Source organism: Oncorhynchus keta, chromosome 12 (genome assembly GCF_023373465.1).
Source record: "Oncorhynchus keta strain PuntledgeMale-10-30-2019 chromosome 12, Oket_V2, whole genome shotgun sequence".
In the NCBI taxonomy this organism is placed as follows: domain Eukaryota; kingdom Metazoa; phylum Chordata; class Actinopteri; order Salmoniformes; family Salmonidae; genus Oncorhynchus; species Oncorhynchus keta.
In genome coordinates, this window is record NC_068432.1 from 9,293,678 (window position 1) to 9,309,742 (window position 16,065).

A 16,065-nucleotide genomic window follows, 5' to 3' on the forward strand; every position below is an offset into this window, starting at 1 on the left:
CTCTCTCGAAGAGTCAAGGCCTCAACATCTTGCTGAATTTATCTGAACTATAACATCTGAATTTCTGTCCATTTTGAAAGTGCTGAACAAATAGGCCTACCTCGTTGCAGCTCGTTTGTTTGCACTTGCTTTTATACTTAGAGCTAAGTGTTAATTATATAAGAACAAACATGAATTTACTGAACATAAATGTAATACTGTTTGAGTGGTTCAAAAGTCAACTCATGTTGGCGTTCATTATTATTAAGGACAGTGAGGTTCTTATCGACTTACACAAATCCGCAGGGAGTCAGTAGAAACCACATTTGTTTAAGCAAGTCTTGAGTTTGCCCCACCAAGATTTACATGCTAAAATCGCCACTGGCGGTGTAGTAGGGAGTTGTAATTTTCAACAGGCCAATATTATACAAAGTGGTAATTAACTCCAATGACCATAATCCATTGGGCATCTACTTGCCCGGTCCGTGTTTTCTATAGCAGGCATAAAATAGAGGCAGAAGAATGCTCGATCGTAAGGGGATATAGAGCACAGCTGTTGCTTCGCGAGGTATCTCTACCTGAAAATACATGATCTAAGTGATTGATAGTTGGTATCCAAGCAGTCATAAAAGTATTCCTTATTTACTTTAAAAAACTACCAAATAATGATTTTGTCAAACAGCATATGCAGCAGCTCTATGATGGTTAATAAGCAGTCACCACAATCATGTGACTTTTATTAATTGCTTTATTCAGTGTTGTTACAGCATTCAGTCCAAAGTAATTGAAACCGAAATTGAAAACGGATTATTTTTTCCATAATCGAACCAACCTCAAAAAGCACTAATCGCTCAGCACTGGACAATAGGAAACACATTTTTAGTTTCCGTAGCAAAACATTATGATAGTGTCATTCAATCGCTATGTGTCATATGGGTTTAACTAAGGCCAAGGTAGTAAACTCACAGGTTCTTAGGGCCTCCTCGGCTCTGGAGGGGGGCATGACGAAGTCATCATGGGGCTCCTGGTCATCGATGGCAATGCCTTGGCATGACCTCTCCTGGAGTAAGGGCAGTCTGTCTGCCAGCTCTCCAACCAGAAACGCTTCAACTTCCTCCTCGTCTACCACCTCCACTTCCTCCTCCTCCTCCTCTTCTCTTCTGTCTAGCAGTAGCGGCGACTCTTCTTCCTTGTCGTCTGATTTGATGCTGTCGAATGGGTTGATCGATGTGGGCATGGGTTGCAGACCAGGCGAGGAAGTGACATCTTTTTCTGGGGGACACAGAAACATGGGTAATGAAGTTGTTTTAAAGCTGCAAGAAGCATAGTCAAACTCACATAACTTTTCATAGGGTCGAAAAACTAGATTAAATGTTGTGTAATTGATACCTGCGAACTGGATACTTCCCGTGGAAAGGCGGTCTGGGTCTTTGCTCAGTTTGGGTATCCCTGTGCTGATCACCTCCACTGCGTCTCGCTCAGCACTGCAACACACATGAAAAATGCACACACGTAAATTATAAACTAAAGCGATGTGAAACGGGAGCCTTTTTTCATTTGACAGCAGAATATATAACAAGTTAAATATAAAAATATTATATATATATATAAATATATAAATAAATAAAATATTATATATATTATATATATATAAATATATTATATATATATAAATAGCCAATATATAATATTATATATATATATTTTGGCTATTTATATATATATAAATAGCCAAAAAAGGCCAGTTAACTTACTCGGTCTGAGGTAAAGGTATGATGTTGTGCGGTTTCGTCTTCATGGTGTCTGCCATCTGCGTTATCAGACACTGCCACCTAGTGGATGGGAGGAGCTAATGAGAAACATAGCAACCAGAGAGATAGAAAGAGAGCCCATCCCGTCTTTCTGGCAAGTGCCATCTATCTCTATGAGAGCAACTTAGCCTGGAGGGACTCGACTTAAAAATAAAATAAAACCAAGAAAATACTGCTTTTTCAGAAATATTAGTTGGAGGACCCTTATTTCTCCCTAGAATCCTTCAACTGGAATTTCTGGAAAACCTGGGAACTTTGATAAACTGTCCAGAATGTTTCAATCCTAGTTCCAGCCAGGTGACAACTGAATGGGAAGCTTGAATTAAGTGACTTTGGGATGAACAAACAAACAGACTTACGTTCTTTGCTCGGACACGGTCTGGGCCATTAGCTCGTAGATCTGGGCTCCGTTGTCGGACATAGACAGCACGAAGAAGGACTTGTTGTCTGTTAGGGGAAGAGACAGCATATCATCAGAACATATATTATGACAGTCTGCTATGTTGTCTTTCCTCTCCAAAGCCCGCCAGATATAGCCTGGTGCCAGATCTGTTTGTGCTGTATAGCCAACTCCGATGTAGCCTGGTCACTTCAGTAAAACAGAATGTGAGCTACTGCAAGATCAAACAGGTTCCAACCAAACTTAGTCTAATGTCATTGTCATTCCAAACATGATGGTTGGCAAGACTGCACAAACACATCTGGGACCAGGCTACCACAGATATGATGTTTGAAGCAATTTTATTGGACATTGATTCCAAGAGACTTTTCAGTGGGACCCAACATTAAGAATGTGACAGATAGAAATAGAGCATATAAAGCTGACACAAATCTCCATTCGGCATAACAGAAAATGACATCTGTTCTACACAGAATTTGTTTAAACATTACACACTCCTGAACAACCCTCTTAATTAAAGTAAGAGGACGTGGCTTGTTAGTGCTTCCTTGTGTGTCTTATGTACTCCTGCAGAATGGATTTCCCTGTGGGGACAATAAACTGAATTCAATGAACTTACCGGTGGCCACCGAGCGTACCAGCACAGTGTTGAGCTTGATGATGGGGCTAAAGATGTGCTTAGTGTCGGCGGTGCCCGCCAGGTTCTTGCTGTGGCACTTGAGGACCAACCGCTCGTCCTGCTTCTGCAGCAGCACCAGGATGTCCTCCAGGAGCAGAGTGTACAGCTCTGAGGTCACAGTTCAATAGTTAAAGGTCCAATGAAGCCATTTTTCTCTCAATATCAAATCATTTATGGGTAACAATTTAAGTACCTTACTGTAATTGTTTTGCAATTAAATTGGAAAAGAATTTTGCTAGGACTGTCTGAGAATGGTCTGAGTGGGAAACTGGAAATGAGCTGTTCTTGGCAGTGAGGCTTGGACCTCTTTCTTATTGGTCTCTTTACTAATTTACGGCCTGGTGATGTCAGAAGTGTACTCATGCTACTTTTGGTTGATCAATTGGTAGTAATGTACGGGAACATTTGTATCGATCAAATTGATTTATAAAGCCCTTTTTACATCAGCCGATGTCACACTGCTATACAGAAACCCAGCCTAAAACCCCAAACAGCAAGCAATGCAGAAGCATGGTGGCTAGGAAAAACACCCTAGAAAGGCAGGAACCTATAAAGAAACCTAGAGAGGAATCAGGCTCTGACGGGTGGCCAGTCCCCTTGGCTGTGCCGGGTTGATATTATAACAGCCATGATGTTCAAACGTTCATAGATGACCAGCAGGGTCAAATAATATTAATCACAGTAGTTGTCGAGGGTGCAGAAGGTCAGCACCTCAGGAGTAAATGTCAGTTGGCTTTTCATAGCCGAGCATTCAGAGTTAGACAGCAGGTGCGGTAGAGAGTATCTCTCAGTTCTGGCGTTTGATACAGAGAGCAAATGGTTTACAACACACAGAAAATCACTTACACTAGAGAGGACAAGCTAGTGCTTATGTAGGCTAAAACTAGCATGTGTACCCTTTTGTTTTCTACTGTATGTTGTAGCCTTCTTAGTTTTTCAGCATTACATGATGACAACTCAAGTGTACCAAAGGGCTAAGCTGAAAATGATATTAGACATTGTCCTAAAGGTAAAAAAAAATATATATATAGACTCTACATTATCAACATTTATATACCGCTAAAACACATTATGTTAAATTTTGGGCACCTACCGATTGTCTTGTCTTTGTTGACCTTCCAGGAGAGAGGTCCCTCATGCACCATCTTCCTCTTGGTCAGGTCCAGGCTCTACAGACACACACACACTTCATTTGATTTAACCCTTATTTTAACAGGTAAGTTGACTGAGAACACATTCTCATTTACAGCAACGACCTGGGGAATGGTGGCCATGATGGTATGATGGCCAGATTGGGAATTTAGCCAGGACACCAAGGTTTACACTCCTACTCTTACTATAAGTGCCATGCAATCTTTAGTGACCACAGAAAGTCAGAACACCAGTTCAACATCCCGTCGGAAAGACCGCACCTTACACAGGGCAATGTCCCCAATCACTGCCTTGGGGCATAGAGTGCCACATTATGAGTGATAATAACCATAAAACCTACTGGTCAAACAGGGAAATGGTTCCAATCGTTTTTCCACCATTCAATTTGCCCATAGAGATTTTTAGAAAGACTTAAAATAATAATCTTCTGTGTAGGCTTACCCTGGCGTGACGTTTTGATAACTGTGCAAATAGGACTAGGTGACTTTTATGAATATATTCGCCTGTATTTACCCCCCCAAAATTAAATGCTTATTGGCTGCCAATGTGGCTATCATAAGGAACCACAAATTCCATGATCTGGATGAGACTGACACTGAGGCAAATGTAAGAATCTCTGGATTAACTATCTAATGTTAGCTAAATTTAGTAATGAATAAATTGACAAGTCTGTGAACTATCTTGTGGAAATTTTAAATTGGCACAATACCAGTTAGCAAAGGTGTCAACTAGAGATGATGTGCAGGAGCTTGCAGGGATTTGTAGTCTTGCATGATTTCTACTTTGATGCTAATTAGCATTTTCAAATCTGAGAGTAAATAGAGAGGAATATATTGATAAAAGTCAACTTGTCCGAGAGAGATTTACATGGTTATCAAAACGTCACGCCAGGGTGAGCCTACACGAAACACAGCCCTTATTTTAAGTGATTCTAATATCCCCTATGGGAAAAAACTATTGGAACCATTTCCCTGTTTGAATGCTAGGTTTTATGGCCTCCACTGTGGGTTCTGTTGGGATATTTTATTTTGACCAGAGGAAAGAGTGCCTCCTACTGGCCCTCCAATACCACTTTCAGCAACATCTGGTATCCCATCCAGGGACTGACAAGGACCAACCCTGCTTAGCTTCGGAAGCAAGTCAGCAGTGGGATGTAGGGTGGTATGCTGCTGACGACACTGACACGCGTGTACACACAGAGACCACGCCAGCGCACACATCGAAAGCTGTATGCCAACTGGGGTTGTTGCCAATGAGCATATGTCATTAATCAACTTCCCTGGTCAAACAAAGGTACATGCATGTAAATAAATGGTGAGACAAGTGGAGGAATAGAGGAGTTGAGTCTCACCTTGAACTCTGAGATCATTGGGTTCTCACTCTGTTTGAGTGAGGACAGGTCCAGGCGTCTTTGGTAGTCCTCTAGCCTCTGTAGGGAGAGGAGCACACAGACTCATCACCACTGGCTAGACAGGACCTATTCAGTCCCTTCGCTGATATATTGTGGTAGAAAGGTGGCAGACATAAGAGTTGCACTGTTTACTATATTTTACATGAATACTGTTTACACAGGAAACTCATGTATTTGTTTAAGCATTTACTATAAAATAGAAGAGAACCCATTTGGTGTTAGGCTGTGCTCCTTCAGGTGAGCTCACTGCCAGAACAATACATCAATTATTAACATTTGAATACAATTTGAGGCTGGGGTGGTGGTGGACTAGCAGAAAACAGACAACGCATAGCAGGTGGCAGCAATAGTTACAGGAGCAGCAATATTAAGCAGAAAAGACAAACCAATCGCATAGCTAGGATATGTGTGCACAACTGGTCAATTTAAATAGACTGCCATATTAAGGTAGGAAGTGTTGTTTGAATCCCTTTACCAGTTTCCCATCTGAAGTGGCTTCGCTTAATTTTGCTTGCCAAACAGTTTTCCGCTGATTCATTTAATATCCACCATCAACATGACAACTGTTGGTGTAGCTCAGCTGTGGACATGTGTCTAGTCCCAGTGGTTCTCCTCTCCATAGTCAGTTACCTGTTTGTTCTCTGCCTCTTTCACTGTCTGGTTGACATAGTTGAGGATCTTCCTGCAGCACTCCCCGGCCCTCTTCACCTTGTCCCTCTCCGCTGCATCCTCTGTCAGAAACCCCCCCACAAATTGATGATATCAGTCTTATGGATCGGATGCCTGGTTTTGCCAATGTACTTTGTCGGACCTGCCAGTAGTGCAGGACAGAGGCTATGCCCAGTGTGCGCTCATGACCTGAGAAAGGGGGAGGGAGTATTTATGGATGTAATATTTAGTCGTTTAAATCCAAAAATGCATTCTGATTGTCATAAGGTGGGGTCAAATTGACCGTTTTGTTTTGTCACAGAAAGGGATCAAATGTGTTTAACTTTTCCAGACAGCTACAGCTAATAATAAGCTAGTTAGTAGCTAATAGCGTTACATTTTGGTAGCGGCAAGCTGAATAATTAAAGCTGGCTAATCAGCATGGATATCCGAAAATGGCTGGGTACTGCCAAGAGCAAAAAAACGGAGGACCACCATGTCGAGTGCGATGCCAAGCTCACCGAGCAGCCTGCTGGGCCAACCACCGAGGTTGAGGGGCCTAGCAGAAAATGTAATACCACTCATCCCCCACGCTGCCTGCTGACCAACAAGATTGAGAAGAGCCAGGGCCTAGCACCAGCAGGATGAGGGCGACAACACAACAAGCACCTGCACCTCCGTTACTCCAGCCACTAGCACCTGACGACCTGTTGGATCTAACCAAAACTGAACCAGTGGAAGCAGTTTATTGATTCTTGCAAAGTGAAATCGTAACCACAGCCCCACTCAGTGCTCTTCAAAGTAACGGCGGGGCGGGCCTTTGTCAGCAATTCCAACTGTGCTTTCCAAGCAATTCCAACTGTGCTGTCACTGGAACATGGATTTGGATAAACATTTGGGACATCTAGAGCAATGTGCGAAAATTCCTTCTCCGCTCTGAAGAACGTATTCAGTGAACACAGAATGTTACATCAACGAAAAGCCCAGCTTGTCTAGCTGGCATTTGATAGGGGGCCTGACAAGTACATTTTGCCAGGAAGGAAAATGGAATCAGAAACTTCATGAGATTAACCTCTTCAACCTATGGGGGCGCTATGTCATTATTGGATAAAAAAACGTGCCCGTTTTAAGCGCAATATTTTGTCACGAAAAGATGCTCGACTATGCATATAATTGGCAGCTTTGGAAAGAAAACACTCTGACGTTTTCAAAACTGCAAAGATATTATCTGTGAGTGCCACAGAACTCATGCTACAGGCGAAACCTCAAACAGGAAATGAGCAGAATTTTTGAGGCTCTGTTTCCCATCGTCTCCTTATATGGCTGTGAATGTGTGATGAATGAACCTAAGCTCTCTGCCGTTCGTCCAAGATGTCTGCAGCATTGTGACGTATTTGTAGGCATATCATTGGAAGATTGGCCATAAGAGACTACATTTGCCAGGGGTCCGCCCGGTGTCCTTTGTCTAAATTGTTGCGTAATCTTCAGCTGCATGCATTTTGCCATGCGATTCAGAGGGGAAAGGACACTTCCACTAACCATATATCATCGAAGAGATATGTGAAAAACACCTTGAGGATTGGTTCTAAACAACATTTGCCATGTTTCAGTCGATATTATGGAGTTAATTTGGAAAAAAGTTTGGCGTTTGGTTAACTGAATTTTCGTTTTTTTTTTGGTAGCCAAATGTGACGCACCAAACGGACCGATTTCTCCTGCACAAATAATCTTTCAGGAAAACTGAACATTTGCTATCTAACTGAGAGTCTCCTCATTGAAAACATCCAAAGTTCTTCAAAGGTAAATGATTTATTTGAATGTTTTTCTGGTTTTTGTGAAAATGTTGCCTGCTGATGCTAACGCTAAATGCTAAATGCTAATGCTAAATGCTAGTTTTGCTATGGTTGAGAAGCATATTTTTGAAAATCTGAGATGACAGTGTTGTTAACAAAAGGCTAAGCTTGAGAGCTAGCATATTGATTTCATTTCATTTGCGATTTAAATGAATAGTTAACGTTGTGTTATGCTAATGAGCTTGCGGATAGATTTACACAATCCTGGATACAGGATTTTTTAGTAGCTAAACGTGACGCACAAAATGGAGCGATTTCTCCTAAACAAATAATCTTTCAGGAAAAACGGAACATTTTCTATCTAACTGAGAGTCTCCTCATTGAAAACATCCAAAGTTCTTCAAAGGTAAATGATTTTATTTGAATGGTTTTCTGTTTTTTGTGAAAATGTTGTCTGCTGAATGCTAACGCTAAATGCTAATGCTAGCTATCAATAGCTATCAATACTGTTACACAAATGCTAGTTTTGCTATGGTTGAGAAGCATATTTTTGAAAATCTGAGACGACAGTGTTGTTAACAAAAGGCTAAGCTTGAGAGCTAGCATATTGATTTCATTTCATTTGCGTTTTTCATGAATAGTTAACGTTGCGTTATGGTAATGAGCTTGAGGCTGTATTCACGATCCCAGATCCGGGATGGCTCGCCGCAAGAAGTTAGACACAACATGGAGGAGGCTGCAACTTGTGTAAATGGTAAGCTTACAACCTTTATGGGCCTCCGTGCCAGAATTATGAATTAATTGATTTTCCCTCATGTACGCATACTGTTTGTTTGGCGGATATTTTTTATGTCACAGTTTTAGATGTTTTGGCAGTGCATCCAACGTTATCCTTTCATCGCACTGACTGGTGGTAGCCTTCTTTCCATGGTCCTGAATCATTGGTTATGGTGTGTGCTGTTTAAATGAGCGCATCTTGGGCTACCAGTCTCCGTGGGCTTTTCTTCAACATTGTGTGTTTTCTTGTGTACAATAGTAAAACTATACCTTATTTGTTTTTGTTAATTTACAGATAGCCAGGGGCACACTCCAACGCACAGAGATAATTTGCAAACAAAGCATTTGTGTTTCGTGAGTCGGCCAGATCAGAGGCAGTAGGGATGACCAGGGATGTTCTCTTGGTAAGTGTGTGAAATTGACAATTTTCCTATATCTAGTTAAGTACTTTTGGGTGTCAGGAAAAATGTATGGAATAAAAAGTTTTAAAAAATCTTTAGGAATGTAGTGAAGTAAAAGTAAAACATTTAAAAAAATATATAAATAGTAAAGTACAGATACCCCAAGAAACTACTTAAGTAGTACTTTCAAATATTTTAACTTAAGTACTTTACACCACTGCAAATTAGCTACTGCCATGTAGGACATTTCACATCAGCTATTACTATAGAATATGCACTTAGTTTGATTTAGTTTTCCTTACTGAAACTCTCCCACACAGAAAATATTGCGCCCCTGGAGAAGTGGCGGCTTGGTTACGCTCATTGCGTCGTGTGTCAAAATCGACAGAAACAAAGCCTATAGTTCTAATTATTGAAGTTTAAGCGATGAAGCCTGTAAGAATATTTGACAAGCTAGTGGTGCTCACCCTTTCGAGTTGATCTGTGCGTGTTGGTAGGCGCAAATTATGTGTAGGCCTAATGCAGCTATGGTTGCATTTCGGGTGCACATGTCGTAGTGGGGTGCATACTGTATCTTTCTTTTGTTATTATATAAAGCGACAGTTGTTGATGTGAACGGCTACAGTTTAGATACATTTTGTATATTTGAACAGTAGTAGGACTAACCCACCTTGTGTTATTAAGGCGCTAAAGCAATACTAGTAGTTGTGCCCTTCCATGGATTTAAAATGCCTCCTCAGGCATGTCACCCTGGAGCTGGGCCTGCAAATAAGTGCAATACAGTCTTATGGAGTGGGCCAAATAAGTGCTCTACAAGACCAAGAATGTGAAGGGATGGGATGATGATGATGCCGGCTTCATTTATAGCCTAATCTTCAGAATAATTTCTTCTTCAGATTTTACGATCTCTGGTTGTAAAAGTAGCTAAATCTGCAGTGCTGCAATTGAAAAAGGCCTTTAGTTCAGTAATGTTATTAAATATTAGAAGATCATAGGGCTTGGAAATAAACCCCTCTTCAATCAACCATAAAGAAATGCAATACTTATCTTCCAACAGGTGGACTCAGAAGAAGAGAGATACAACTTATTCCAAATTATTTTCAGGCCCAAGTCTCAATTTGTAATAGTTGTGTGGACAGACATGGTGTTTTCTAGTGGTGTCTGTCTACTGTACCTGTGTACTTGGCTATGCTCTCCAGCAGCAGTGGATACTTGGTCAGCCTCTGCATCTCCACTGGAATGATATCCTTCAGCTGCAGTCTGCGACACAGACGGTTGCTCTCAGCCTCCTTCGGGACGGGACACACACCCGAGTCAATACTACAGTCACTCACTCCAGATCACCTCAGTTCATCCATGTCTCGAATCTCCCCATCTATAACTGAGCTTGTATGGTTACGACGATGCCCTCTAAGTCGCGCTTGAGGGAGTCAATAACGTTGTATTGTTCTATATTGAATTGCAACGTGTAGTGCAGTATAGTATAATACTGTATATTGCACTACATTAGTATAGTATAATAAAGTATTGTATAGTAGATCATAGCATAGTATAATAGTATAACATACCATAGTTTAGAAAAGCATAGTATATAGTTTGTTATTCATGGGTTGCACCTCACGTCATTGTTATGAACATTCTTAAGACGGCTCATCCATGGGGCTAATGATTGTTTAGTCTAAATTACACTATAGTGGCTTGGAAATACGATGACATTGCTAAAGTAGGTGAATAGTTAGTAGGAAACAAAAAATAATATGAGGATGTCGTCAAATTTAATTTAAACAATGTTGTCATTCGCAATAGAAAAGTTAGCTAGCTAAAATCCGGTGCTTTCCCCTCAATCTTACCTATCTAGCTAACGTTATACTACATCTAAAGTCAATCTGACGACATCACAATGATGACAGTCATTTTATTTCTACAAATGTTTAGCTTCCTATAGAAACCTATAGTGTGTCCAAGCCACTATGATGCACTTCAGATAAAATCTAAATTAGCAGCAATTATGAAAGAATTGAGTAGAACGTCCAGTCCTCAAGACAACCTTTGTGACGCAACATGCAACCCATGACTAGTATAGTATAATATAGTATAGTTAAGTATATTGTCGTACCTGCATAAAGGAGGTGAAGCGCTGGTCCTTCTTCTGCCGGGTCTTGATGAGTTCCAGGGCGAAGGGCTGGTTACTGCAGAAGGTGCCCACCGCCCGCTTGATCTTCTCCTCCTCGCCATCACTGAACTACACATGCACACACAGAAAGACATGGTAACATGTGCAAAAACACATATGCACGGAGGGACATGGACACACCCGTACGCACGGAGGGACATGGACACACCCGTATGAACGGAGGGACATGGACACACCCCTTTGCACGGAGGGATATGGACACACCCGTATGCACGGAGGGACATGGACATACCCGTACGCACGGAGGGACATGGACACACCCGTATGAACGGAGGGACATGGATAAACCCGTACGCACGGAGGAACATGGACACACCCCTTTGCACGGAGGGATATGGACACACCCGTACGCACGGAGGGACATGGACACACCCGTACGCACGGAGGGACATGGACACACCCGTATGCACGGAGGGACATGGACACACCCGTACGCACGGAGGGACATGGTCACACCCGTACGCACGGAGGGATATGGACACACCCGTATGCACGGAGGGACATGGACACACCCGTACGCACGGAGGGACATGGACACACCCGTACGCACGGAGGGACATGGACACACCCGTACGCACGGAGGGACATGGACACACCCGTACGCACGGAGGGATATGGACACACCCGTATGCACGGAGGGACATGGACACACCCGTACACACAGAGGGACATGGACACACCCGTACGCACGGAGGGACGTGGACACACCCCTTGCACGGAGGAACATGGACACACTCGTATGCACGGAGGGACATGGACACACCCGTACGCACAGAGGGACATGGACACACCCGTATGCACATGGACACACCCGTATGCACATGGACACAACCGTATGCACGGAGGGACATGGACACAACCGTATGCACGGAGGGACATGGACACACCCATACGCATGGAGGGACATGGACACACCCATACGCATGGAGGGACATGGACACACCCATACGCATGGAGGGACATGGACACACCCGTACGCACAGAGGGACATGGACACACCCGTACGCACAGAGGGACATGGACACACCCGTACGCACAGAGGGACATGGACACACCCGTACGCACAGAGGGACATGGACACACCCGTATGCACATGGACACAACCGTATGCGCGGAGGGACATGGACACACCCATACGCATGGAGGGACATGGACACACCCATACGCATGGAGGGACATGGACACACCCATACGCATGGAGGGACACAAAGACAAACACACGCACGGGCATGGACAGACAAACACGCACACAGAAAATGACACCCGCGCACACACACACAACAATGTTATCCCAATGGCTTTTGGATGTACAGTAAGTAATACTCCCCCCTCTCCTTTCCTGCAGTGACGGAAAGTTTGTCCCAAATGGCCCACAGGCCTCTGGTAAAATGTAATGCACTATAAAAGGGAATAGGGTGCCATTTAGGATGCAAGTCTTTTCTTACCCAAGCTAGTAGATCGTCTCCTATCAGGTCTATCACTGACGTCTCGTTCTTCTTCCGAATGACTGTCACCTGTTCTGTTATCGACACTAGGGAGGAAGAGAAAAGCGATTACATGAGATGAGATAGCAAGGATTGCTAAGGTCCATATCAATGATTTAGGAAGTGAAAATGGAAGTTGGGATTAGCCCTGAGAGAAGAGTTTAACCGACACTGACATACACACAGCATACCATGTAGCTGGACAATCTCCTCTAGGTTAGTAAAGATGTGTTTAATGTCTCCAGGAGGCAGGATGCTGTCTCGGGTTAGTTTCTGGTAGAACACGTTATCCAGAACCTTCAACATCCTCAGGTGGGCTCGCTCTGTGTAGAACAGCTCTGTGGAGACACGCACAAAGTCAGACCCAAAGAATGAAACAGAACAAGATTGCTGTCAGCACATTCTAAAGCTATGCAGGCCTATGACATCTGACTGCGCAATCCACTGTCTCATCAGCCCAGACAGGGAAGTTATAAACTTGATCTACACTATAAAAAGCATCTAGACATTATCTCACATTTCTTTTAGACTAACATTTAGTTTTCAACAGCAGAGATTTCTATAAACCTTGCTGTCTGTCTCTGACATTTGCAACATTGTTTCAATGAACGTGTAGGGGTCGCAAGAGAGAGGCAGGCAGAGTGTCTCAGCCATTCGAAATCATGAATGAGCTGGCATCATTTTTATGGATATATACAAAGAAATGTCAATTGAAAAAAGGTCAAACGAAACGAAGTGCAGCTAGTTTGGAGTCTTTCCAGCTTCAGTTTGAAGTTATTGTGTTGTGCAGAGGCTAACTCCTCTGAACAACAGTGTTCTAACGAGAGAGCACATTTTCTATGCCAGGCGAAATCGTTCCTCATTAGCTTATTGCTATCGATGTATCCAAATAAATGTCACTAGAAAACAGCTTAAACTAATGCAGCTACTGTTGTTATTCTTTCTGCACTGTTTGGCGTGTCTGTAAGTTAGCCGTTGTTGGCTAGCTTGCAAGCAAAGGATTAGAACGTTGCCAGCCAGTATGGCAATGGAACATTTAGAACGAATGACTGGGTCGCGTCCATAGATACAGAACCAATAGAACAAACGACCAGCCGGCTTGGGTAGCAACCTTAGATTTGTTTTGGGACTATATGTTGAGGAAGGATGAAATAGTATGAATAAATTCATCAAAATAAAGTTTATGAAAATATGTCATTAGGTCATCAATCATTATTTGAATATGTTGGTAACCCATTGTATAACAGTGATAATGCCCTCGAAGCCGGTGTTTAGAGGATATATTGGCACAGTTTGCAATATCCGTGCCAGTATATCCTCCAAAGCCCGGCTTCGAAGGCATTGTCACTTAAATGTATCTTTATGGTCATAAACTAGGTGGAACCCATCTTCTTCCCAATAGATGGCATCATTTTAACGTGACTGCATCTGACTTAAGACAATGAGGTGGAAACCAGATTTTATTTTGGGATTGAGGCCTGCAAATCCCCTGGTGTATCAGGATCTACACAACATGTTGACGTATTTTGGACACTTTCTTGCGAAAACATCACACAAACTTTAGTGGCTTGTTGTTTAGCTAGCGGATCTACAATCACTGATACTCATAGTGAAAAAGTTCACCACTTGAATGGACACAGTAGCCTTGGTCATGGACACAAACTCAAATAACTAATTCGGTCAGGCTGGGGCGGCTAGGATATAAAGCTATGTATGAAAATAGAGAACAAATTCTAATCCAGCACATCATACTTGCCATCTCAATAACAATGTCTCTTAACAGCTAACATGGCTTGCAATATTCAACAAATCTATCTTCAGCAGACTGATAGCATGAAACTACTCGATCTGTATGATTGATCCCCAGGCAGCTGTACATTATGTGGAAGAGAAATGGTTACCGGCCTCACCGTTGATGACTTCCTGTCTCTTGATCTCCTGTGGCGTCAGGCCCGCCAGGACCTCTCGGCTGACTAGCGTCTGCCAGTTGGGAGAGTCCTGCTTGCACTCGATCTCATTCCCCAGGTCGTCCTCATTTGGCACATCTGGACAGCCTAAACCCTGCATCCTGACATGAGAACAACAAGTCGCTGATGATGACACCTGGATTGTGTTCATTAGGGCATGCAGTGGCAACATTTTTTCAACGGAAAATGAAAACAAGCATTTCTTATTGGATAAGAGTTCAGGGTGTCCCTCCCTGTTTCAGTCAGTCTTCTTCTGGTTGGTTTTATTTACCTTTACCTAATGAACACGTCCCTGGGGCCATTTAAACAACATTAAAGCGCAAGTCTCCCATTGAGATCAATGTGTGATTAATTGGGAAAGTTAGCAAGTTACTAAGTGCAGATGTCAAGCCTTTAATAATAGGTTGAGAGAGGTGGACTATTAACTCAATCAATTCTATTCAACGATTTCGCCAGAGTTAAGAGGCTCCCGAGTGGCGCAGCAGTCTAAGGCACTGCAACTCAGTGCTAGAGGCGTCACTATAGACCCTGGTTCGATCCCGGGCTGTATCACAACCGGCCGTGATCGGGAGTTCCATAGGGTGGCTCACAATTGGCCCAGGGTTAGGGGAGGGTTTGGTCTGGGTAGGCCGCCTTGTAAATAAGAATTTGTTCTTAACTGACTTGCCTCGTTAACTAAAGGTTAAATAAGTCAAGTTTAATCACATTAATGATGATTAATCAAGCACCACTGATTCAGTTCATTAAATTGTGTGGGAAACGCAAACCCTTTGAATAGCTGATGCCACAGAACAACTGAGGAAAATCAGTTCTCATTCATGCCAAACCTTCATACGACTACAGAGACCAAAAAAATATCTAAATAAAATAAACAGACCTGGATTCAAATACTATTTGAAATCATTTCAAATTCATCATCCGTACTTGCCTGGCTAAATTGACCAATGGAACAGTCAAACTAGCGCAACTGCTTGAACGATTTCAAATACTATTTGAACCCAGGTCTGTAAACAACATCACATGAAATAGACAACAACACAAATAAAAGTAAAAAAAGACTCACCTCCGGGCTGGTTTGGGTGTGCCTCCCTCTTGAACTCTGGAGAGAGAAGATCAGTCAACACACTTTCTACCGAGCCCAAATCCCGGAGGTCCTAAGGCATAGATTGAAGAACTCCCCATCTCCAAGCAATACACCATAAGAGGACATATTATTTCAATGAGTTTCAATAAGGTAATGAATGATCAGAGAGACAAAGAAAGGGATTTCAATGGCTCCAGTATGTCACTGAGTGCTGTAGTAGAACAGATATGGCTCTGAGTACGATGGCTGGGTATGGGCTGGATATCCCGGCACAATGGCCGAATG

At 42.7% G+C, this 16,065-nt stretch overlaps 1 protein-coding gene across 5 annotated transcripts in view; it reads right to left on the minus strand.

Annotated features, from left to right (window-relative positions):
• The window catches only part of LOC118390932 (rho guanine nucleotide exchange factor 12-like), a 149,126-nt gene that overhangs the window by 11,584 nt on the left and 121,477 nt on the right, over positions 1-16,065 (minus strand). For all 5 annotated transcript variants that reach the window (XM_035781784.2, XM_035781782.2, XM_035781781.2 and 2 more), the window contains exons 23-36: positions 15,760-15,795; positions 14,640-14,797; positions 12,921-13,067; positions 12,691-12,776; positions 11,168-11,293; positions 10,226-10,340; positions 6,063-6,163; positions 5,373-5,450; positions 3,963-4,038; positions 2,810-2,977; positions 2,150-2,237; positions 1,734-1,811; positions 1,369-1,463; positions 946-1,251 (exon numbers count right to left, since the gene is read on the minus strand). In XM_035781784.2, the coding sequence (XP_035637677.1) occupies positions 946-1,251; positions 1,369-1,463; positions 1,734-1,811; positions 2,150-2,237; positions 2,810-2,977; positions 3,963-4,038; positions 5,373-5,450; positions 6,063-6,163; positions 10,226-10,340; positions 11,168-11,293; positions 12,691-12,776; positions 12,921-13,067; positions 14,640-14,797; positions 15,760-15,795 (1,658 nt within the window). The remainder of the gene's footprint in view (positions 1-945; positions 1,252-1,368; positions 1,464-1,733; positions 1,812-2,149; positions 2,238-2,809; positions 2,978-3,962; positions 4,039-5,372; positions 5,451-6,062; positions 6,164-10,225; positions 10,341-11,167; positions 11,294-12,690; positions 12,777-12,920; positions 13,068-14,639; positions 14,798-15,759; positions 15,796-16,065) is intronic.